The sequence below is a fragment of the Dunckerocampus dactyliophorus genome, chromosome 4 (genome assembly GCF_027744805.1).
Source record: "Dunckerocampus dactyliophorus isolate RoL2022-P2 chromosome 4, RoL_Ddac_1.1, whole genome shotgun sequence".
Classification (NCBI taxonomy): domain Eukaryota; kingdom Metazoa; phylum Chordata; class Actinopteri; order Syngnathiformes; family Syngnathidae; genus Dunckerocampus; species Dunckerocampus dactyliophorus.
In genome coordinates, this window is record NC_072822.1 from 12006068 (window position 1) to 12029741 (window position 23674).

The window sequence follows — 23674 nt, forward strand, 5'->3', positions numbered from 1 at the left end:
CCACTTTGAAAAATGGCACATTCTGTAGACTTGTCCGGTCTTTTCACTCCCCCCCCCACCTCTGAGAACAAATATAACACCATGCATTGTGCCATATCTTTAATCTGCCTTTCAATCAAAGGCAACACAGATGCCATGTGCCAGGATATTGCTCAAATGAACGTTGTCATTTGGGGAGGCCAACTTTGAATCCACTGTAACAAATCTCCTCTGAATTTCTTTGATTTCTGTCACTCCACCATGAATAAAATGTGGATGAAAACTGAAATGAGCTTAGTGGGCAGAATACTAAATGCTCAGTTCTGATTGGTGCTGTCATAGAGGCATTCACTGAACAATATGTTTATTATCGTGGTTGTGGATTGCAGAGGCGCACAGCCGCATTGTATCGTACTGGGAGCTGTTGCTAATATTAAAGAAAAGTATAAATAAGATGACGCAAACAAATCAAAGGTAAATATGGCATCAAAATGATTAGGAAGGGGAATAGGATTGTGGTTTAACCAAACCAAAACCCCAACCTTAACCACTAGCATTAACCATAAACCCGAGCCTCAAATAAAACCCTAACTGCAAGCCCTAACCCCAACCCCTATCCAAAACTCAACCTGAACCCCTAACACTAACTTTATCCCCACCCATAACCCAAACTCCCAAAGCCTAACACCTGACCTGAATCACAACCCTAAATGCAAACCCTAACCCATCCATCCATCCATTTTCTTTACCGCTTAATCCTCATTAGGGTCACGGGGGTATGCTGGAGCCTATCCCAGCTGACTTCGGGCGACAGGCGGGGTACACCCTGGACTGGTCTCCAGCCAATGGCAGGGCACCTATAGACAAACAACCATTCACACTCACATTCACACCTATGGACAATTTAGATTCACCAATTAACCTAACATGCATGTTTTTGGAATGTGGGAGTACTCGGAGAAAACCCACGCGCACACGGGGAGAACATGCAAACTCCACACAGAAATGCCCAAGGGAGAATCGAACCCAGGTCTTCCCGATCTGTTTCTGTGTTGGCCAACATGCTAACCACTAGACCACCGTGCGGCCCAAACCCTAACCTTACCTCTAAAACTAACCAATCTTAACCTCACATCCTAACAATAACCTGACCCAAACCCCAAAGTCTTAACTGCGAGCCCTAACCTTAACTCTAATACTAAACCGAAACCTTAAGAATGTTTTGGGGTTTTATTATGAACAGTGTTTAATGTATTTTTACAATTGTATGCTAGCTAAGAATGTTAAAATGCGACTTAAAAATCACATGTACTGTATTATTTATTTGGACATCCACTGTACTGTCTCCACGGTCTCCACTCCACAAATCAACTCTCATTAGACGCAGATGTGTCTAATAAAGTGCTGCGTTGGGTATAACACAAGCTAAGTGAGGTCACTTCCTTGACGTCACCACCAATGCCAAGGTTCTTGCAGCCAAACGCTACAGTAGTCTCTCTTGCGTTTACACGTTCACCAATGAGGTCATCCCCTTAGAGCGCCCTCCAGCGGTTTCGACAGACTCTAACCCCTCTAATAAAACGCCTGCGATGACTCCACCAGCGTGCAGTCAGTGCTGCGTTCACTGCTGGGGAGGCAGCTCACTTCCCGTCAGAGCACAGTTTGACTTTGACTTCATTACAGATACTAACAGCTGACACACACTTCCACTTGAGGGGGAACACATTTGAAGGACTTAAGAGTTTCCACAGAGGAGTAGAATGCTGAGAGATGAAGTCTTCACTAGTTGGTCGCTATGAGCGCATATGGACGTTGACAAGCTGCTTTCGTGGATTGACTCAGTGACACTTTTTTCTGTTTTCTTTTTCGGTAACGGTGTCTCTGCTTAGCTGATCTAAATTAAAACAGTGGATTATTATTATTGCATCGATGGTTCTTGCAGGTGCACTGGTAATTTGGAGTTAAATGAGGATATTGTGCTTTTTTTCTTCTTGAGAGGCGGATTAATCTTTGGGATAAAAACCGAACAAAAAACTAATTGGAATCCACATCGTCTATTCTTGCTTCAACATGAAGTCCCTCACTGCGTGGATGTGCATCTGCAGCTTTTTTCTGCTCTTAGGTGAGCTGTGAACTATGCAAATACATGTAACATAGCCGTATTTTGTAATGTTAAAGGCAATGTTAAAAATGAGGTGACTTTTTAAAAATGAAATACATGTTGCACTATATATTGCAATAAACGGTCGTGCAGAGAAATGAAGAAGAAATGAATGGAATTTGGAATGGATTTGTTGGAATTAAAATGGCTAATTGTTTCGTGAACGCATTTTCTCATTTGACTTGCTGGAATGTTATTAAAAATAAATCACAGATGTGTCAAAGTGTTAAAAAAGAGTGATTAGTAATGCACTTGATTGCACTCTTGTACCCGATGTTCCATTCTGATGCAGTCCATCATCAAGCTCAGTTTTCAAGATGTCCACAAGGGGTCGCTCTTGTCCTTCCACCACTCTTCACTGCACTTGCGTGTCGGTGCGAGTGGGTTTGGACTGGAGCAGGGGTGTCAAACATACGGCCCGCGGGCCGGATCCGGCCCGTCTGGTGGTTTGGTACGGCCCGGGGAAGAAAGCTGCATTGTATAAAAAAAAAATATTAATTTTCTTTAAAATTTGTAGTTCTTGTATTATCCGCTAGGGGGCGCAGTGTTTTAGTACGTGCAGACAACATGAAAGCAAAACTGCGGCGGAACTAGGACCACCTTAACCTGGTAAAATTGAACGTCTGTACAGCGTCTATTGGCGACAATTGCATTATCTACTTTTCCGTTTGCCTCGCACCCTCATCAGCAAAATGTCTTTGTCAAAAAGGAGAAAAGTAGACACAGAATGTCGGACTTTTCAAGAAAAATGGACATGTTCTTATATGTTCACGGAGGTGAATGGGAAACCCGTGTGCCTGGTGTGCCAGCAGCAAGTTTCGGTGCTTAAAGAATACAATATTCGGCGCCATTACGAAACTCAGCATGGTGAAAAATACAACAGTTTGCATGGAGAATTGAGAAAACAGAAGGTAAATGAAATGATGGCGCGTCTGAAGAAACAGCAATCTGTTTTCACCCGGAGCCGAGAAGCCAGTGATGCTGCGGTGAAAGCCAGCTACCTAATTGCGAGCCAAATAGCAATGGCATCAAAGCCGTACAGTGATGGAGAGTTCATCAAAAACTGCTTGCTGACGGCTGCTGAAATTGTGTGTCCTGAGAAGCGACATGCTTTCGCCAATATAAGCTTGACAAGAAATACCGTGGCAGACAGGATTTCGGAACTCTCTGCAGATTTGGACCACCAACTAAAACGCAAAGTGGGGTCATTTGTGGCATTTTCTGTTGCGATTGATGAGAGTACTGATATCACGGACGTCGCTCAACTGGCCATATTCATTCGTGGAGTTGACAAGACTTTGAATGTCACAGAGGAGTTTCTCGAGCTGGTGCCGATGATCGACACCACAACAGCTGAGGACATTTTCAGCTCCGTCGTTGGAGCGCTGGACAGAGTCGGAGCGGACTGGTCACGCGCCGTAAGCCTGGCTACTGATGGTGCGCCGTCAATGATCGGTAAAAAGGCAGGTGTTGTAACAAAGTTCAGAGATAAAGTACAAGCCGCAAATGGGGGAGGTAATTTTTGGACATTTCATTGCATTTTGCATCAGGAGGCATTATGCAGCAAATCGCTAAGAATGGATCACGTCATGGAGGTGGTTGTCCGAACTGTTAATTTCATCCGAGCCAGAGGTCTCAATCATCGTCAATTTGACAGCTTTCTCAGTGACTGTAACATTATCCATGGTGTGCCTTATCACACGAACGTACGATGGTTAAGCAGAGGTGCTGTGCTAAAGCGCTTCTTTGATTTACGTGATGAAATCGGACAATTCATGGAGAAAAAAGGTAAACCTGTTAAGGAATTACAGTGCCATCTGTGGCTGCAGGACCTTGCATTTATGGTTGACATCACTGAGCACTTGAATATTCTTAACAAAATGTTGCAGGGACGCAAAAAAATCGTAACACAGTATTATGACAGCATACGTGCATTCAAGTTAAAGCTCGGGTTATGGGAGACGCAGGTGGCAAGCGGTGACCCTGCTCATTTTCCCTGTTTAAAAGATATGTGCGCAGCAAGCGTTAATTCTGACGTGAAACGGTACAAAGAGAAGATTTCAGGGCTGTTGATGGAGTTTGAGAAAAGATTTCAGGTTTTTAGCGAACTCGAAACAGATTTTGCAGTTTTTCGCTCACCATTCACAGTCAAAGCTTCTGATTTGCCCGTTGCCATGCAACTTGAAATCATTGATTTGCAGTGTGATGTAGAACTGAAGGACAGATTTGCCTCTGTAAGCTTGGACACGTTTTACAAGTACCTCCTACCAGGCTATCCCACATTGACAGCACTAGCTGCTAAAACATTGTCCATGTTTGGGACAACCTACCTTTGTGAGCAAGTTTTCTCACTAATGAACATTAATAAAACAAAGCTGCGCTCAAAGCTCACACATAAGCATTTGAATGAGATTCTGAAATTGGCTGCTTCTCAGGACATGATGCCTCATATTGATGCACTTGTGCAGGATAAACGATGTCAAGTTTCAGGGGCAAATTCCAAGCAAGACGAATAATTTCTGTGAAAGTTATTCATTTGTTCAAATTGCTTTCCAGATGTTGAAAAACAGTGTTTTTAAGTTCCACAAGGCTGGTACTAAATGTTTTTGGAACATTGTTACTATTTCTGTGATCAGTTTTATGTACAACACACTTAAATATATGTTTAACTGTGTAAAAGGGTTGTTAAAATTGCACATACTTTATTTATGTTCTTATGTTATTCTCTTGTTCATAATATATTGTTCATAATGTAAAAGGAAAATTCTGTTAATAAACATTTTGATAATTTACTCATTCTTTGCACTAATTATTAGTATTAGTGACTAATACAAAGGAAAAAAGTGGGCTTATTGTTAGTTCTATGTAATTTTGCAATGAGTTTACTGGTCCGGCCCGCTTGATCTCAAATTAAGCTGTATTCGGCCCGCAGACCAAAGGGAGTTTGACACCCCTGGACTGGAGCTTCACGTGTGTCGTGTGGATGCACCTGTAGTCCCATATTATTCCCCAGGAAGACATACAACATGTGATTAACAAATACACTTCATATCACATTCTCATGTGATATATTTAGCCCCTATTTACATTTTGATTTTGAGGAATAGCTTGGTGGCCTGAAATAAACCAAAGGACAAAAACTAACATTTCCATAACATTGTTGCATAACATTGTGACAAATAGCCTGTGTTGCACAAAGACTCTAGCGGACCATGAAGGGTTTTAACGGTCTGACTTCAGCACGCCTTGTCACAGGCCATCAAACCTATTTATTGTTGCCACGTCCAACCTGTTGCTTCCATAAAATGGAAGTTAAAGCCACTTAATGACCCTGATCTTAAGCATTAAACACTAACAAATGTCTCCTTGTAGATGAGACGGCCTGTTCGTGGGACGGTTCCTCGGCTTTGTCCCAGGTGCCCTTGGCTGATGGCAACCCCGGGTCCGAAGGCACTCCATCGGAATGGGTGGACTGCATCCAGGCGAGCGACATGTGCAACCAGAATCCTCACTGCAGCTCACGGTACCGCGTTATGCGCCAGTGCCTTGTGGGTAAGGAGAAGGAAGCCATGCTGGACAACAACAGGGAGTGCCAAGCGGCCTTAGAGGTGCTGCTGGTCAGTCCGCTGTACGACTGCCGCTGCAAGAGAGGCATGAAGAAGGAGCTGCAGTGTCTCCAGAACTACTGGACTATCCACATGGGACTCACTGAAGGTAGGGGGCACATGCTTTCTACTGAAATTGCAGCATTTAATGATGATGTGAGCATGGAAATGTGCCTTCAAAAATTGGAAATTGCAAAAAAACACGCCAAATAGATAGATAGATAGATGGACACTTTATTCATGTCACGTTTTGAGCAGCTCTCCAAAAATCATAATAAAGTTATAATAAACAATCAAGGCAAGACAGGAAAGTTAAGAAAAGAAAAATAAGAAAATAGAATAGTCTTTTCCAGTGAAAAGTGGTCAATAGCGAGAAGAGATGTTCCATTTCTTGGAAAAGGGGCATGTCATTATTCAGTTTTATTTATATACAGCCAATTGGCTATAGAAGTTTCCAAAGCACTTTGTGTGTGGAGCAGGCCGAGAAGCATATTATATATATTTTAAAAAACAACAACTGAACACCACGAGCATGCATTCATGCGATGGAGTACAAGAAAAGCGTCTGAAGAAGAAACTTGATGAGAATTGTTTCCACCCCATCTGCATGAAAGTCAGCTGCAATATGTGAGCCACTACACCACCAATAGACTACTTGACTGAACCTCGACTCTTAAGTTGTAGTACACCTTCAGTGGCTATAGAGGATATAGGAAGATGTACACCACCACACCCTTTGTTGATGCTCAATCCTCTAGTGTCCTCTTAAGGAGATACTTTAAACCCGGATGAAAAATACATGCTTTCCTGCTTGCTCCATCCTCTCCAAGGTAATGGAACCATAATGGGATTACATTAGGTGGACCTGTTATGGTAGACTTATTGTTTTTCACCTAAAGTGTTCCATATTACCATGTAATTAGGTTAGGATTGTAACGCCCAATGGCCCTTATGTGTACACTTATGCGCCACATAAAATAGCTCTCTTGTTGTAACGCTGAAACCCTCTGGATTTTACAATGCAACACATTTAGAAGGTTAAAAAGCCGCCTCTCACTGATTGCCATCCGCCCTTGAGTGTGTCAGTCAGTTGGTGTCTTTCATATTAAGACTGAAAAGACCACATACTGCTCTGCACCGTGTAGATAAGTCTAAAGAGAGTTTAACTTGGAGAAGTAGTGCTTGGCACGATGGTCCGAGTCCCTGATCCCACAGAGGCACAAGCGGCAGTGTTGCCATGTAAAGAACATGATGCACTCAGCTGTTTTGACATGCGGCGTAATGGTGGAAATGCTTTTGAGGATTGTGGGCTTTTGTGTTGTGATCCGTGAAGTGATTCCCCGGGTTGACTGCTCATAGCACCAGCTTCACTTCATCACACTGATGGCAGCAGAGGGTGCCTGTCATGAGTTCAAGGCAAATTGAATGACACGGATGCTCCCCAGGCCTTCTGTGCCTCTCTATCTGGTTGCCCATGTTGTTCCTTCTTCCCATGACTTTCGTTTGTATTTGAATGCATCACGCCAGTTGTCTGACTGCCTTGACTTGCAGTCTGCAATGTGTCCTTCACAGAGGTTGTGTCTCATTTCTCAGCAGCTCCTTGTTTTTAGCATGACTAAAAACAAGGTGGAAAGAACCTCTAGCAGTGCAGCTTTAATCTAATCATCATCCATTGTGCAGTGGAGTTTGCTTTTATTAACAATCCATGTACTACAACACCCTTCTCTGGAAACTAACACAAAAGTCCCGAGTCCAAAATCATTGCACATCCCTTTGACCATGCTTGTTAATATGCGACAAGCAATGGCTGGATTGCTGGCTTAAAGGCAAACACTGTATGTCCATATTGACGCGTTGCTGTGACCCAAGGCAGATGGAACATGTAGAAAGTTGTGTATAGCATACATATCTACATTGTTTGCAAAATCCTAGCATATGTCTTATGGTGTATACTGGATTGACCTGGGGCGAGAAACTGAGTCCTTGAATTCCAGGACTGGACACTACATTTTGCAAAAAGTGCACTATTACTTGTTAAGTGTGATTGATTCGAAGTCAACTAGTTTGATGTCTAAAGAAGGAGAACATAACATCAGCTATGGGAAGATGGGCCACACAGACCTCTGCTATGGCACAGCTCAATAAACATATGGCATGGAAACAGGAGTTCAGAACATCACTCCACGCTCAACAAACAGAAAACCATATACAGTGGTACCACAGTTTTTGTAACTGAAATGTACAAAAACCGAAGCAATTTTTTCACATTGGAAATAATGTAAATCCAAATAATCTGTGCCATACACCCAAATATATGATAAACGCCATCTTTGTAATGTATGATGAGTTATTTTATTAATGTAACAGTGTTTTCGCGGAATGATACAGTACAGGGCAAACTAACTTGTTAGTTACGTGCTACAATAACGTACAAGAACCACGGCAACATTCTGTTGAAAATGTCTAATCGAAGACCGAGGTTTGGCTGTATATATTAAGAATTCTTTGGTATATTTTACCATAATTGTAAAGAAAGCAGTGAGGCAAAAAATGGTGTCTGTCTTTTCACATAATTCTTAGATTGGAAAAAAAAAAATTGGAAAAAGAAATGAATAATTGAAGAATACTTTATTGGTCCTTTTTTAATCCAGTGTCTTCGATCTGATCGGACTTTTTTCTTCTGTCTAAACTTGGCTATGAGAATAAATGAGCATTTTGCTCACAGACATGGTGTAATTCAAGGACATACTGTAGCTTTAGTGTCAGACATGGAAATTATTGGAGGAAAAAGGTGGACAGAATTTCTTTAGTAAATGTACTCTTTAAACAAAAAGAGTTTCTTGCAAGTAAGCCTTTTGAATGGCAAGTGGTGCTAAAATGAGGATCACTTAAATAGCGTGGCTGATTTGTTCTTACAGAAGAGAAGATTATCTTTGAAATGAGACAGTAACCTCACCATGAACATCTTTATTCTCTAGAACAAAGTGTGACTTTGCCATCCCATCTAAAGCACCATGAAAGTACCTTGTAGATCAGTTCACTGCCAGACAGACATTCAGTATGACCTTGATAAACGTCTGCGTCCCTAGTTTTTTTTTTTTTGCGCTTTCGTCGAGATTTTAAAGGCCAAATGACAGGAAGATAAAGACTCTCACAAACTAAATAGTGACAATAACCCCTAAGAAAGCTCCCTTATCAAAGACCCCTGTCACTCTCCAGTTATATAAGATGATTTTACTGTACCATTGTGTGTACTATTTTAAATCCACTTTTCCAGTCCAGTCTATTTGTATTTTGAATAAGATAGAAGATTTTCCTTTAATGTTGTTACTTTAGTAACTTTTAAAAATGTATAATATAACATGACACGACCAGTCCAGGGTGTACCCCGCCGTTTGGCCAATGTCAGCTGGGCTAGGCTCCAGTGTACCCCCGCGACCCTAGTGAGGATAAGCGGCATAGAAAATGTGTGGATGGATAACATGACACAACACAACACAACAATACCCTAAGATTACCCTGAATTTAAGGTGACTTTTTCATAACATGATGAGAAACGAAACAAAAACAAAATATAAAATATCATGTATCTTAGCATAGTTTTGGACGACTCCGTTAAAGTCATCCCTTGCCACTCCCTTGCAATTCAAATTTTGCGGCGTCACTCTATCACTGTTTTTTGAAAATATATTAATTCATTACTTAATCATGCTGTTTCACGGTTGAATACAGCCTATTATTAGTCAAAACATATGCATATTTAAGCAAATGGTGCTAATTTTTTGCCTAAATTAAGCATTTTCAAGAATAACAATGGTTAATATAAAAAATTGAAATGATGCATTAAAAGACGTTGACATAGCAATCTGCACTAGTCGCTATGTGTCAGTAATGTTACTGTGTAATTTTCGGTGAGACACCATACTTGATCACTGGAACAACAGGCTTTTATTGCAGGTTCGAAGTATCTCACAACAAGAACAATAATCCCGAATAAAAACCCCTAATAAAAACACAGGCTGCTGTGGTGGCCATAACCTGCAGCAAGCTGAAACTCAACTCTGAACCCCCGATGTCACTTCCTGTCCGCCACTCACTTTGCTCCTCTAGGGAACACATTTATAAGACAACACACACGAGTGCGAGTCTTATTTTTGTCTTAGACTGTCTTCAGAAGTTTTTCTTATGAAAAAAACAGAGGCATGTCGTGACTCAAAGTGATGCTACCAAATATGGTTCCTTGCCCTATCAAGCCCTGCCGAAAAAAGATCACTGCCGCTCACCATTAGTTGCTCCCAAGACCGTGCACGCTAACACCTCCTGTACCAGAATAAAGAATTTGAATTTCCTTATTTAGACATTAAATATCCTCCACGCTTTTCCTATAAGCTGTAGTGGTAATTTGTCCACTGTTAACGGAATATCAGTAGAGCTGTTAACTGGTAGAGTGAACACACAATCCTTATATAATATAATATAATAATAATAGTAATCCCGTATTAAAACAAATCACAAGGCCCTTAAAAAAGCCCTAAAGTTGCAAGATGATGCAGTAAATTATGTAGGTAATGGCACACAAGGTCCTATAAATTTGTGAAGTCAATAAAGTCCTTTAAAAAAGATGAGCTGCTAATGAGATGGTCGTGACACACAGCTTGCTTATACAAGTACAGTATACACACGTAGGCAAAACAGTGCTTGTTGTTTTCTTTTGCTTTTTTCCCTCAGAAAAACTGGATTTTCATAAAGTTTTGGTGTTGCAAACTAAGCTGTTATTTGGTTGACTGGTCAACATCACTAATTATCTGCTTTGGATGTGTCTGAATCCATAATGCACCATCCCTGAATTAAAACATTTTCTGTTTTTCTCCAACCAGTGTGAATGAATTTGAATGACTGTGTGAATTATGAACAACTGGATGAATTTGTGATGTGATGTGCAGTGTGGCTCTCTCTGCACAGTAGCTGCCTACTGCCTTTAGGCCATATTTTAAAGCTGAAAACCCCTCAAATAACAGGTGTTATAATGTGAGTGTTTAAGCCACCAGCAGTGGTGCTAATGGCGACCTATTAACAATGTGTTCCAGCAGGAAATGGCAGCTGCATATAACATGTCAATGCAGCAGTTCTCTCCGGGAAGTGAGCGTTTCTTGCTTTGACTCTATAACAGAAGCATTTCCCACAGGACTATAATGTATTAGTGGCAGTGGTGGTTGAAGAAATCGTCTGATTTGCATAAATGGCCATGATGCATTTGGGTGTAATTATAATGGACATCATAGGAGAGAGGAATAAAATTGTGGGAGAAAAAGTGAGCAATAAAAACCCCATGAAAAGGCACAGTACATTTGTTTAGAACCACAAATCATCTTTCTCCTGTCACTTATTTTTGTCATTTTTTTAAATGTCTCAAACAAGACGGAGCTGTGTGTGAGTCTTTTGAGATAATGGAGGGGCACACAGCAGCACCCCCTGCTCGTTGAGAAGAGCAACACCTGCTGTCATGTCCACAATTTTTACATGTTTATGTCTTTGCTTCACTGATAATGTTTTTCGTAACGCCTCAAGATCTTGCACTTTGTTCAGCGGTCCTTGAATGCACCACAGTCATGTGCTATGAGACGCAAAAGTGAAACGTACACAACTTTCTCCATCACTGCCACAGCTTAAAAAATCCACCAAATAGAAGACAAACCGTGGTGTTCTTTAACTTGAACATCTATACCTTTCCATCCCAGGAGACCTCTCACACTTTTGAGAGCCTTTCCATTTTAGATTTGTCGCTAGTCGCTACATATAGCGACAATGTTGCTAAATTGGCAACACTGATCTTTCTTGCTACATCTTCTTGTTCTCTGGCAGACCAGTGGTGTTAATAAGAAGCGTTACACAGGCAGTCCCATTATAATGTGTTGATGAGTGAGGGCAAACAGGGAGTGTCAGATCTATGGCGGTCCAAATTTAATGAATTTGAAATGAATGTATGGGAATCACTGAGAAGTAATTATTAAAAAATGATGCAGTGACTGGAACACCTATTGGGAGTCGACTGCAGTTCCCTTTCATTAGTGCCCTGGGCCTCGTGTGCATGTGGCCTTGCAGGAATTGCAGTGGAATAGAACATTCAAACGATCCCTTGCACACCTCCAACATACATTATTTCCTCAACTTCCCTGGAATGGAAGAGCTTTCATGAGGACCTTTGAGAGTGCTTTAATTAGCTGAGCAAGCTTCCTCTGCAAAGAGGAGGAGAAGACAGACGTTCACCTCCCACTAATAATTTAGTAAGACATTTTGTGCAAAACTTTAAGGATATTAGGATCTTTTTTCCAGAACCGTAACTTAAACGCAGCGTGCTACACAGACAACCCTGAATTTTTGCCATTGAAATGATTTTCTTTTTTAAACATTCATTAACTGAATGACACTGAGGAGAGCACGGACCTCTACAAGGCTAAACCTTCTTAATTTGGATTCAAATTGTGGATGAATTCATTAATCAGTTGGTCTGTTGGACATAGCAAACCAAAGTGTCATGCAAATTATGCAAATAATAACCAAAACCAACTCATCATTTAGACATATTAAAGCAGCACTCCAAATTCTCCCTTAATTCATTTGCTACGCTACTACTTAGCGTGTTCAGGGTTGTGCAGCTGGAGCCTATCCCACCTGACCGTGCCTGTGGACTGGCCACCAGTCAATTTAAAGTGTCCAATTAACCCAACATGCATGTTTTTCCGAACACACTGAAGTACCCTATTTAAACTTAAAGCAACCGCAAGGAGAACATGCAAACTCGGTCCGAGTCAAGATTTGATTCCAGAACCACCTGTCTGCGAGGCAGATGTGCCAACCACTCGCCCACCGTGCTTCTTAGATTTAAAATCTCAAAATGAAAACTGTACTTCATTGAATTGATCACATACAAACAACATTAATTGAAGTATATTAAAGCAGATGAATGAATCATGAAGCTGCATATTTTCTAGAAATCTGTTCACTACTTTTAGAGCTGCAGCAATTCTACAAAAATAATATGGATTCATATTTTTAATTTTCGACACTGCTTACCCTATTCAGTGTCGTGGGTGAGATGGAGCCTATCCCAGCTGACTTTGGATGAGAGGCAGGGTACAGCCTGGACTGGTCGCTCATCAGTCACCGGGCACATGCGTATATACAAACAACTGTTGACACGTTTCTGCGTGTAAGTCAGCTGAGTGAACCACTGCACTCCATGTTCAGAGGGAAGCTGGAGCCTATCCCAGCTGACTTTGGGCACGAGGAAAAGTACACCATCAAACATTAAAATGTATTCACAACTTTTTGAGATGTTTTGATATAAACATAGCCACATGTGACAAGCCAAAAATGTCATTCTTCTGGTCCAAAATACTGACACGAGGACGAGGCATGCAAGGGTACACGCGTTGTCTCTCGCTGAGACAACTAATGCGGACATTTTTGGGGGAATGATTTATTTTCTCCCTTTTCTTAAATGTCAGCTGTGCAAGGTCATCCTCTGAGTAGGCCATTACATCATGTTAATATCACAAGTTGCTTATGACGCGCGATATCATGTTAATATCCCGCACTGCCTGAAATAGACGGTTCATAAGGATGCTGCTGCGATGGACTGCGAGTGGAGCAATGGACAAAGCAGGAGAGAGATAATGAGGGAGGGAGAACATTTAAGGAAGAGAAAAGAGTGAGGGGACAGCGGGAGGGGGGTTACAAAGGTACATAGTATTCCTGGGTGAAACTATCATTACTATGAGCAATGGTAGCAGTCACCGGCCATTACCTTAGCCATCCACTGTCATAAGCAGAGCATTTTTCCAGGCTGCCCGACATGTTGGGGGGTTTGGGGGGGGAGGCAGCTTCCTGCATGCATATATCCTCCCGTCTACGCGCCCCCCAGCCCGGCTGACAGATCTGGCTACTTCATCATCATAAGAAAGAACGTGTCGATAGCTTTTGGATGTGATCAATAAGGTCTTTCAAAGCTCTCGTCCCTAAATGTGAGGACCAAAGCTGCCCCCTTTTGATTGCTAAGGTGAACTGGGCAGGATAGCGCGGTACGGATTTTTCTAGAAGAGCGACTCTTCTCTGTACTAGAGGTTGGAAGGGGCAGTGAGTGATTGACAGGCCGTGCCTTCTTTTGGACGGTGAATACGGCCATGATGGGAGTATTAAGACTGACTCCTCACAGCGCCGCTAAATGAAAGTGCATTTCACTAGTCAACTTCCAGGCCCGGAGGCTATCATCACAGCACGGCTCGCTGTGTGTGTTAGTGACTGCCACTCGCTCAGCATCCTTAATTGAAATTGTTGTCAGCAGAGTCCTCCCCACTCTGCGCGCGCAGGGGTTAAATTATTTGGTAAATACTTTTTCAGCCTAATTAATTATTTGGCTCGTCTTCCACCGGGTATGCGACACATCCATAAAGAAGCACTAATCATGTTTCACATGAAATATTTAAGTCCTTTGATAGCAACGTTTAAGCTGTATTAATTGTATAGCGACCCAAATTCGCCTCTAGTTTTGATCTAAAATGTAAATTGGAAGGTTGATGCGATGAGGCTGCAGCGCTGCTTTTAATGATCCGTATAACCTAAAGCGACATCATAAAAGGATTTCTTTTTACTGAAAGTTTATCAAAAGAAAACCAGTTTTCAATATCCCAGTGCCAGACATATATAAAAATGATGATTTCAGTTAAGTGAGTGTGTAACTATCCATATTACCATTACATATCGCCGAAGGAAATGTGAGGGGAAACCGCTTTTTTTCTCAGGTTGCCCGCCTGCACGCCACACCACAGCCGCCATATGGGACTTGAAATATTACCACGGGATAATCCAATATTCTATTTGTCAGGTTTGAAATTGAGTTTAAAATGTCAATATCACTTCAAAAGCGGAGCTGTAAACTGAATTTATGCTCCGAGATGCGTTCCAGGGAGCTGAATTCAAAGAAAGATGCACGTGCGCTGCCAGTTGACTTCATGTTTGCCCCTCATGCTAATGTAATGAATTTGACATATTGAAGCATTTCCTCCTCAAAAGCAATTTGACTTGCCAGATCTCTGACAGCTCATTTGCAAGCTTTTTGGAGCTCTGACAGCAAAACTTTGTCACTTTTTTTTGTTTCTGTTGAAATCTTTGTAACACAGGCCAGCTGTCTATTATGTTGCTGTTTTTACGATTCAGGAAAGCTGTGACTTTTCCCCAACATTTGCCTGCAGAAAAACAAAGAATGTGAAATCAATCAACCAGGAGCACAATAAGGCACCTGTGAATGACAGTTATTAAAATTGACTTTGCTTGCAGCCATTAAGAGGTTGCCAAGAATGCCACGGAAAATCAAAAGGACAATCTCCATCACCTCGGGAGTTGAGCTTCATTGATAATGCATGCAAAGGGATGACTGATGCTGCGACTCAGCAAAGGCCTGATGGTCTGTCATGCTCTGTACTGTCAGACAAAATGAAGGCAAATGGAAGTCTAATTACAGCAATAAATCGTTGCCCCGCAGCTAAAAACATCATATCACAAAACAGCTGGGAAGACTTTTTCTATTGCTTGATGATAATGATACTTGATTGGCTGCGTTATTTAAGAGCAGTGATATTTAAGCACACAGCCTAAGGATCCACGTGACTCGTATCATTCATTCAATCTGTAGTACTTGTAATAAACATGCGTTTCAAGCCTTTTCTGAAGGCTGTTGGCGTCAGGGTGATGACCGTATTTACCCAGTTTACATGAGAATTTAGTGGGATTTTTGTGAAAATTCATGTGCTGTAATTAGTAGAAAATGTTCATTTTTGGGGTTACTGGAAACGTTTTTATGATCATTTTTTATTTTATTTTAAAATATACTTTAATCACTCGTTTATCACGGTTAATTGGTTCCAGACCCGACTGGGAAAAGTGAATTTCGGCAAAGTAGGATTCCTTTTTTATAAATGTAATACTTATTTTACTTAATACTTATTTAGTACTTTTGTAGTATATTCATATAGTATAGAAAACCTGTTTGCGATCTTCAAAGTACATTTTTTAACATTATTAGAGCCATCTAGACATGAAATAACACCCATATAGTCACCTTTATATTCGTATTACCCAATACAGTAGATATAATCAGAGAAAATAAGAAATTTAAGTTTACCTTGGGAGCAGAATTGGTGCGGACAGGAAGTGACGTTGGGAGTTCAGAGTTGAGTTTTACCATGTTGTGGTCTGCGGCCGCAACAGTAACACAGTGACCCGTGTTCTTGTTGTTGTTATGTTATTATTATTGTGCCTGCTGTGAGATCATTTAAACCTGCAACAAAAGCCTGTTGTTCAAGTCTGGTGCTTCGGTGGTGGTCTCGCCAAACAGTTACTGACACCTAGCGACCAATGTAGAATACTACATTCACAAGTTGGTGGTCTTAATGGCTTATGCTGTATTTGGATTTGAGTTCATTTGGCCATTTTATGTTTGAAAATGCTTAATTTGGGCGAAAAATCTGTACAATTTGCTTAAATATGCATATTGTCTGACTAATAATAGGCCAACCACAAAACAGCAATCATTTGTTAATCAATTAATGTTTGGAAAACTGCGATAGAGTGAGGGAGTGATGTTTGAACTGCGATGTAGGAAGGGACGACTGCACTGTTTTGTTGAAAAATGCAGTCATAAGGGCGAACTGTTCATGTTCAGATTGTGAAAGCAGTTTTTCCCAAGGAAAATCAAAATAATCTGTTCCAGAGTCAACTTGTCATTGGGACTTGTTGGGACTGTGTGTCTGCCTCCATATTACACTTGTTTTAATTGATTGAACAAATAAATGTCTATATTTGTCTCAAAATTGCCACTCTGAAAAATGACTCGCTCATAGCAGTCTTACATACAGTACATGAACATCTGTATGTCATGCCACAGAGTGGGTAGGGTCCCAAAAATCCAGACCAGCAGGAGCGAGTGAAGTAAAATGGTCTTTAAAATACAACAACTGAAAGCTATGGTGCAAATGTTGCAACAGAAAGGCACCACGAAAAAAGGACAATAAAGTAAAAGGGATCAGAAGGTCAACTAAGAATGTCCAACTGGAGGAAGCTGCCGAACAGGCAGGGAGGCACAAAAAGAAGGAGCCGGAGTATACCGCACCAGGCATAAAAATGCATAAGCAACAGCCGTTCTTTGGAAGCCGAAGGAGAATCTCGTGTGGCGTGTGTCACCAGGTGTATTCGACTGACGCCTTCCTGCTGCCACGGGAGTGACTAAAAGGAGTGTCCAGCTCAGAAACACCTGTGGCTGTTCAGGTAGCTCCTCCCTTCAATTAAGTTCACCTGAAAAGGAGAAACACAAACGAGAAGGGAAGACGAAACAAAACAAGCAGAGAAACCACCAAGCTGTTCCCCTGCAGCAACTAGCTAGTGTCACTACTGAGCGTGACAACGTGCACCTGCAAGTGTGTGTGTAATGTGGGTGTCGGAGCATGACGAGGGAGGGATATAATGCGAGCAGTACATTCGAAAGTTAGCGCCCCCATGCAGTACCTAACCAAAGCAGACAGCAACTTTAACTGTCATACAAGTGTAAAAATAAGTGAACTACTCTTTATGTTCTTACTTTAATAACAAGTAACAAGACCATAATGGATGGTTTAATGACAGATGTGCTTTAACGTTTCAGTTTTTCATATTATTAATTGTCACACAAGCGTAAAAACACAGGATAAGCATTCCAAAGTCACTCTACTCTCTCTCTCTCTCTCTCTCTCTCTCTCCCCCCCTCTCTCTCTCTCTCTCGCTCAGCCTCAGAGGTTTTACTGTGTTTCCCAATCCACTTTGAAATTATGGCAAACTAAACAGATACTTTATTCATCCTGAGGGAGATTCAGTCTCATTAATTTTTTCACATGTAAATCACACTTGTGGCACCGCTTTGGGTTGTGCTCAAAATGCTCCGGAAGACATGCTAGCATACATGTAATATAGATATCCCAAACAATTTACAATCGTGAAACAAATGTGCCGCACGTGCCTCCGCAAAGACATTTTATTTGATGGCGGCCATGTTTTTCAACCAATGTTTCGATCAATTTCAATCTAATTTTACAGACTTTGTGATTGCCGGTCCTTAAAGATGTGCGCCAAATTTTGTGGCGATTCGGATAAACACCCTAAAGTTATAGTGGGTGTTATGTTGAGCGCATTGAGCCCTACTGAATGTGTGGAACATTTCAAGTCAGTCTGACTGACTTTAATGACAGCGCTACCATGTGGTGTGTTTTTCCGAAAAATAATAGCACAGGCAGCACAGTCGGGGTGCATGTTTTGACAGATGTTCCCCTTTTGTGGGCAGAGGTTCATGAGTAGAAGCTTCTACAAAATAACTATTTGCTCAGGCTTATGTACTGTAGCTGGGAAATAGTCCAATTTGGATGTGATATAGGAATTCTTACAAAATTCCCATGGAAACACGTCATCACAGTACATCATAGGCTCTTGACAATTAAGACTGAATTTGCACATTCTCATTACTGACTGCAGCAATGACGATTTCGAGTGCAGCATGAACATCGGGGAGACTGTTTTTTTGTTGTTTTTAAAAGGATATTGAGCTTTTATTTCGCATTGCTGGCTACAGTACAGTGTGTTTTGGATGTGCTGGAAGAAGAACTGCGGCGTACACAGGGGATCATTTACCTCTTTACTTTAATAGCTGTGTCCACTGCTGGAAAGAAATAGACATGGAATGATGCTTAAAGATGTTTACAGAGTAAGTGGTAGTTTTGAAGTCCTTGAAAAGCAGCACAACTTCAGAATGCAAGTGTAATTAAAAGACACTGTGGGATGCCGCCCCGGCCCCAGTCTCAAGCAGGCAGACACACACTGCCAACATTCACAACTACACTCAGATATATAATTTGATCACCATGTGCAAACAAAAGAGAGAAAACAAGAAAAGTGCATACACTCAAAACTTTGCGGATTAGAGGATTACATTTTCTTCCATTTCTTCCCTCACACACACTTACACACACATTTACACACACACACACACACACACACACACACACACACACACACACTGCGCTCTGCTGCCAGTAGCTCCATGTGTTCAGAGAGCTTCTCTATCTTGTTATGATTGTCAATATTGATGGAAAACGGGGTGAGAGAGCTGCACATAAAGCAATGACTTTACAGATGTACACAAGTCCAAGATGTGTTTTCTTTCCCCTCTGGACACATGATTGAAAATTCCCCGTGGTTTTTTTCTCATTCCATTTGACAGCATGCCAGTGTGTGTCTCTGTATTTAGTTTTGTTTCATCAGTTTTTAATGGTCAAATTCAACTTTTACAAGACACATTTTAGTGAAATATCAACACATGGCTGATTCTATCATCGTCTTCATTTCTGCTTACTGATTAGGCGTTCTCGCAGGAGACAGGCTGGAAAACAAAAATATTCGGTATCTACTAATTGGTTCTGCTAATTAGTTGTGCAGGCACTGCATCTGGTGCAAACACGTTTATTTACAAGTATTTAAACTTTAAAATATTCAACCACCAAATTCTTTGCTGTAAAATAAAGAAGAACATTATCGCTTTCTCAAAAACCCACTTGGTCGCACGCCATGGAGAGTTCAAAACAAATGGCTTCCAGCGGCAGTTGGAATGTCTATAAAAAATACAATGGAACAATGGAACAGATACGAACAAACAGGAAGTCTACTATTGTTGAATGCCGGCAAAGTGGAATGATTGATTCTAAAACACAAATCTCTTATAACTTGGCTCCACAACGTCAGATTTTGACCAAAAATTCTTGTGTGTGATGAAGACCCGCCCCGATGAGATCTATAGAACACTTTCTTCCATTTGTCACATTGCCACATTGTCGTCCTTCGCCACTACATGCTTTGAATTTTGCAGCTTCACTCTACCATGGCTTTTCAAAAATACATTAATTAATCAATTCTTGCTGATTTGTGGTTGAATACGGCCAATTATTAGTCAAAACATAAGCATATTTAAGCAAATGTTACATTTTTTTGGCCTAAATTAGGCATTTTCAAGCATAAATATGGCTAAATGAACTACAATACAAATATAAAGCATTCAGAAGACGCATTCAAAGATGATGATGTGCAGTACTCTACACTGGTCACTAGGCGTCAGTAATGTTACTGTAATGTTGGGTGAGACACAGCGCCAGACTTCATCATTGGAACAACAGGCTTTTAATGCAGGGTTGAATTATTTCACAACAGGCACAATAAACCCGACTAAAAATCCCTAATACTGGTGCGACCAAACTGAAACTGAAACGTCTCTTTCTGTCCGCCTTTCATTCAACTATCCTGAGGAACATACATTATTTACAGCAACACAAGTGTGATGCATTAACCTTCTTCTCCAAGGACACTTATCGGATTGCATTGAAATTTAGACAAGGTACAGTATATTAGACAAATGGGTGATGTTAAATTATGAAGCGTTTTAGTGGCGCCCTATACAGGCAGAAATGTATTTGCGTAGTACCTTCGCTCTGGGTGCTGTGTTTTGCTTCACACTCTTTATATAGTACATGCATAAAAGTCCTATGTCCTGTGTGTGGGGGTGCAAGTTCATCACTGCTCACAGCTTTAATTTTTCAACTGGGATTCTAATGCAAAACCATCGTTGGCTGGTGGGTGAGTCTCATTCACATCGAATGGCTGTGACTGTTAAATGCGGGATTAGGGACAACACAGAAGCACACAGAAGGAGTGCTAATTTGATTCTTTGAATTCTTTTTTTTGTGTTTTGTTCTTCTAAACAGCATCTCGGTTATAAGCAAAGAAAGCAAAGGAAATGTGCTGCTGCTTATGTGGCAGCACTACATCAAACCCCACAAGGTCCAAATACATTTTAAAAGGAAAGTACATGAAGATGAAGAGCATTTTTTAAAATGGGAAATGTACTAACCTCTCGGTCAGATGGATTCATACTAACACATAACTAATAAGAGGAAATTCAAGGAGACGCACTTTCAAAGACTGCGGTTTACTGTATGAAGTTGTCTGATTGTTCAAGATTGTACAAGCTTCAATGGTGTAGTTGATGTGGCTTGTTCTGTCCTTTCAGGTGGAGACATGGATGACTCATCCCCATATGAACCAGTACCACCCGGCCGACACCAGGATGCTTTCCGCTTGGCCTCCATCTCCTCAGGTAACTGCTCTTGGACTCTAACTGAATCCTGATAGGAAAAAAAGTAATAGATATAATAATAATAAAAATAGAAAAAAAATGTCCTAAAAATATTATTGGGCAGAGCCAAAGGGCCCAATTTTTGGTTGATTAATTCATTTTGTGTGCCCAAGTGGTTTTGTCTGTATAGTATAAATTCATGGAATGGACCAAGAGCCAGCAAGGTCAGCCTGTTTCTTATTTAGTGCTTATGTTTCTGGTCTGTCTTGTGGCATATGAGGGTTGTATGCTTGTGAGATAATCCAGAGATCAACACCACATTATATTGATTTTGCTTCTATTTGGATTTCATCTTTACTAATTAAACAGCTTGGGCTCTGCAGGCAAGATATATCTAATAATTTCATTAACGCTTGACGGTTATTACTGTCATGGTGTCACTAATTAATGCAGATTCTACATGTAAACAAAGCCACATGGGTTGACGCTGTTGGACAGGAGAGAGATGCCTGCCCACTTCACTGTAGAGTACCTACAAACTGCACATTCAATGGTTTGCTTTCATCCTCTTCTGACAAGACATTACCAGAGGGATGTTCTCTTACTTTTCTACCCCTGTTTTTTTGGCAAAAGCAATCTATAAACACTAAAGACAGCATATTTTTTCTCGGTTGTTTCTCGTTTTGTAGGGAGGTACCACAAAGGGCCGCTTTTTTGCATAATCCCCTTAGCTTGGAATCAGCAGTGCATCACTTGGTTTTGCATTAAAATGTTTGCATGACAAAATAAAGGAAGGAAAGATGATTAGAATTGCTATATGAGTGTATGGATTGATTATTTTGGAATTAGTGGTTAACATTTTTAACTGTTAGTGTGTCAAGTGTAAAAAGAAGTGAATTCTTTCTACTTTAAAACAGAAAAACAGTCGGATGTATTGAACCGATTATTTTGTCCCTTGAATACAGTCTGAAAAGGACACCATTTTATATTTGGGGTCTAGAGATTTATTCATGCAAACCAACATGCGCAGTCAAACAACTTCCCCCCAAGCGACTCAGCTTTTCTTCTTGTCACACACACACACACACACACACACACACACACACACACCAGTGACCACTTGAGTGTGAGGAGAAGTTATGATGCTAATTTTAAGATGATGGTGATTAATGAAGCAGTCATCAAACAAATGTCAAACAGGTAAGAAATATGACATCCTTTTTATTGCAATCTACTTATTGTTATTTTACTGTTAAAGAAAACTTGGTTTGTATAAAACCTGTTTACAAAAAATAAAAATAGGGAGTGTCTTATATTTTTTGGGTCAGTATGATAAATATAATTAACTTTAACAGTGACGAACATGTACATGAATGGTTACTTCTTGTGCCAAGTAGGCACTTCTCAGATCCATCACACTTTATATTTACAGAATTTACCATTACTAAGCAGCCAGAGACATGTGTGCTAGGGATGTAACGACGTAACAGTTTAACTGTGTACCGTTCAGGCCGCCCTGCACGGGGACAATCCGCCCTTATGGACCATGGGTTTGCGGTACATTTTGTGCACATGCCTGTCCAGGCTGACGAAGAGCCCCCCCCACGATGTGACGTCCCATTTCCCACACTGTATATATTTCAAGTGAGGGACAGTCTGCCTAAAAGCGCACGAAAAGACGAGGCATTCGGCGCCAGACTGTAGGACAGAGTATGTATTGAAGAGTATCTGTGACAACATCTGTGGGGGTGATGCACGAAGCGAATTAGACCCAGCGGATCTGCCCAGCTACATGCCTGCCAAACCACCTCCTGGCCCCAAAGTCGAGGTGCGGTGCACCTATTTTTGAACACTTCACCTCCGTAAATGGGTGTATGACATGACAAAAATGTGTGTATAAGATGAAAGCAGTGCGCTGCATGCTACAGCTGTTAACGATGCACTTCAGGTAAGGAACTTTGCGAAAAATTAAATAATCATCACCCTATTCAAACGCTTACTGTTGCACTTGAACCTTCCTAAAAATAAACACTGGAAACCAGGGGTATCTAAAGTGCGTCCCAGGGGCCATTTTTGGCTCGCAGCGAGTTCTTTGTAATGATCATTTAAAAATTATTTTAATAATAATAATGAAGAAAGAATTCTAGGAGAAAAAAGTTGTATGAAAAAACGCCTAAACCGTAGCCTAAATACTGAGGTTTGGATCGTACCGTGGGTTACCTGTACCATTGCACGTCTAGTGTGTACTGCTTTCTTGCATTGTAGTAAGTTCCATTAAATTCATCATCATCATTATCAATGTCATTATCATTAATTATCATCATGCTTTTCATATTTGCAATTGCAGGTGCCCTTCTGTGGTGGGTTCATAAAATAAAAGCACAAAAATCAAAACTGCATTTTTTTTTCAGAAATCTGGACTTAAAGGTTCCACTGTAGACCTTTTTGACACACTAACAAAGAGGCTTCAGCAGCTATGTGTGAAAAGGTGTCTGCCCAGGTGATTGCCAGTCAAAGAACAGACGCTGTCATATGTTCATTTAAATCAAATGCACAATTATATTCTGACAATTTCTGGCAGAAACAAAACACACGCCACAGTGTACTTAGTTTGTTAAAATGTAGCAGGGGAGTCATTAACCCATCCATTTTGATTCAGCTGTTTCCTTCATTCTCCCCAAGGTGAAATATTGGATTTGCTCCGAGAAATCAGTTAAGCTGCCAGCT

The 23674-nt window shown here is 40.9% G+C and overlaps 1 protein-coding gene across 1 annotated transcript in view; it reads left to right on the top strand.

Annotated features, from left to right (window-relative positions):
- Positions 1-1576: 1576 nt before the first annotated feature.
- LOC129179887 (GDNF family receptor alpha-2-like) overlaps positions 1577-23674 on the top strand; it is a 96848-nt gene continuing 74750 nt past the window's right edge. The window contains exons 1-3 of the mRNA XM_054773697.1: positions 1577-2101; positions 5513-5854; positions 20882-20968. Of these exons, the coding sequence (XP_054629672.1) occupies positions 2050-2101; positions 5513-5854; positions 20882-20968 (481 nt within the window). The 5' untranslated portion in view covers positions 1577-2049. The remainder of the gene's footprint in view (positions 2102-5512; positions 5855-20881; positions 20969-23674) is intronic.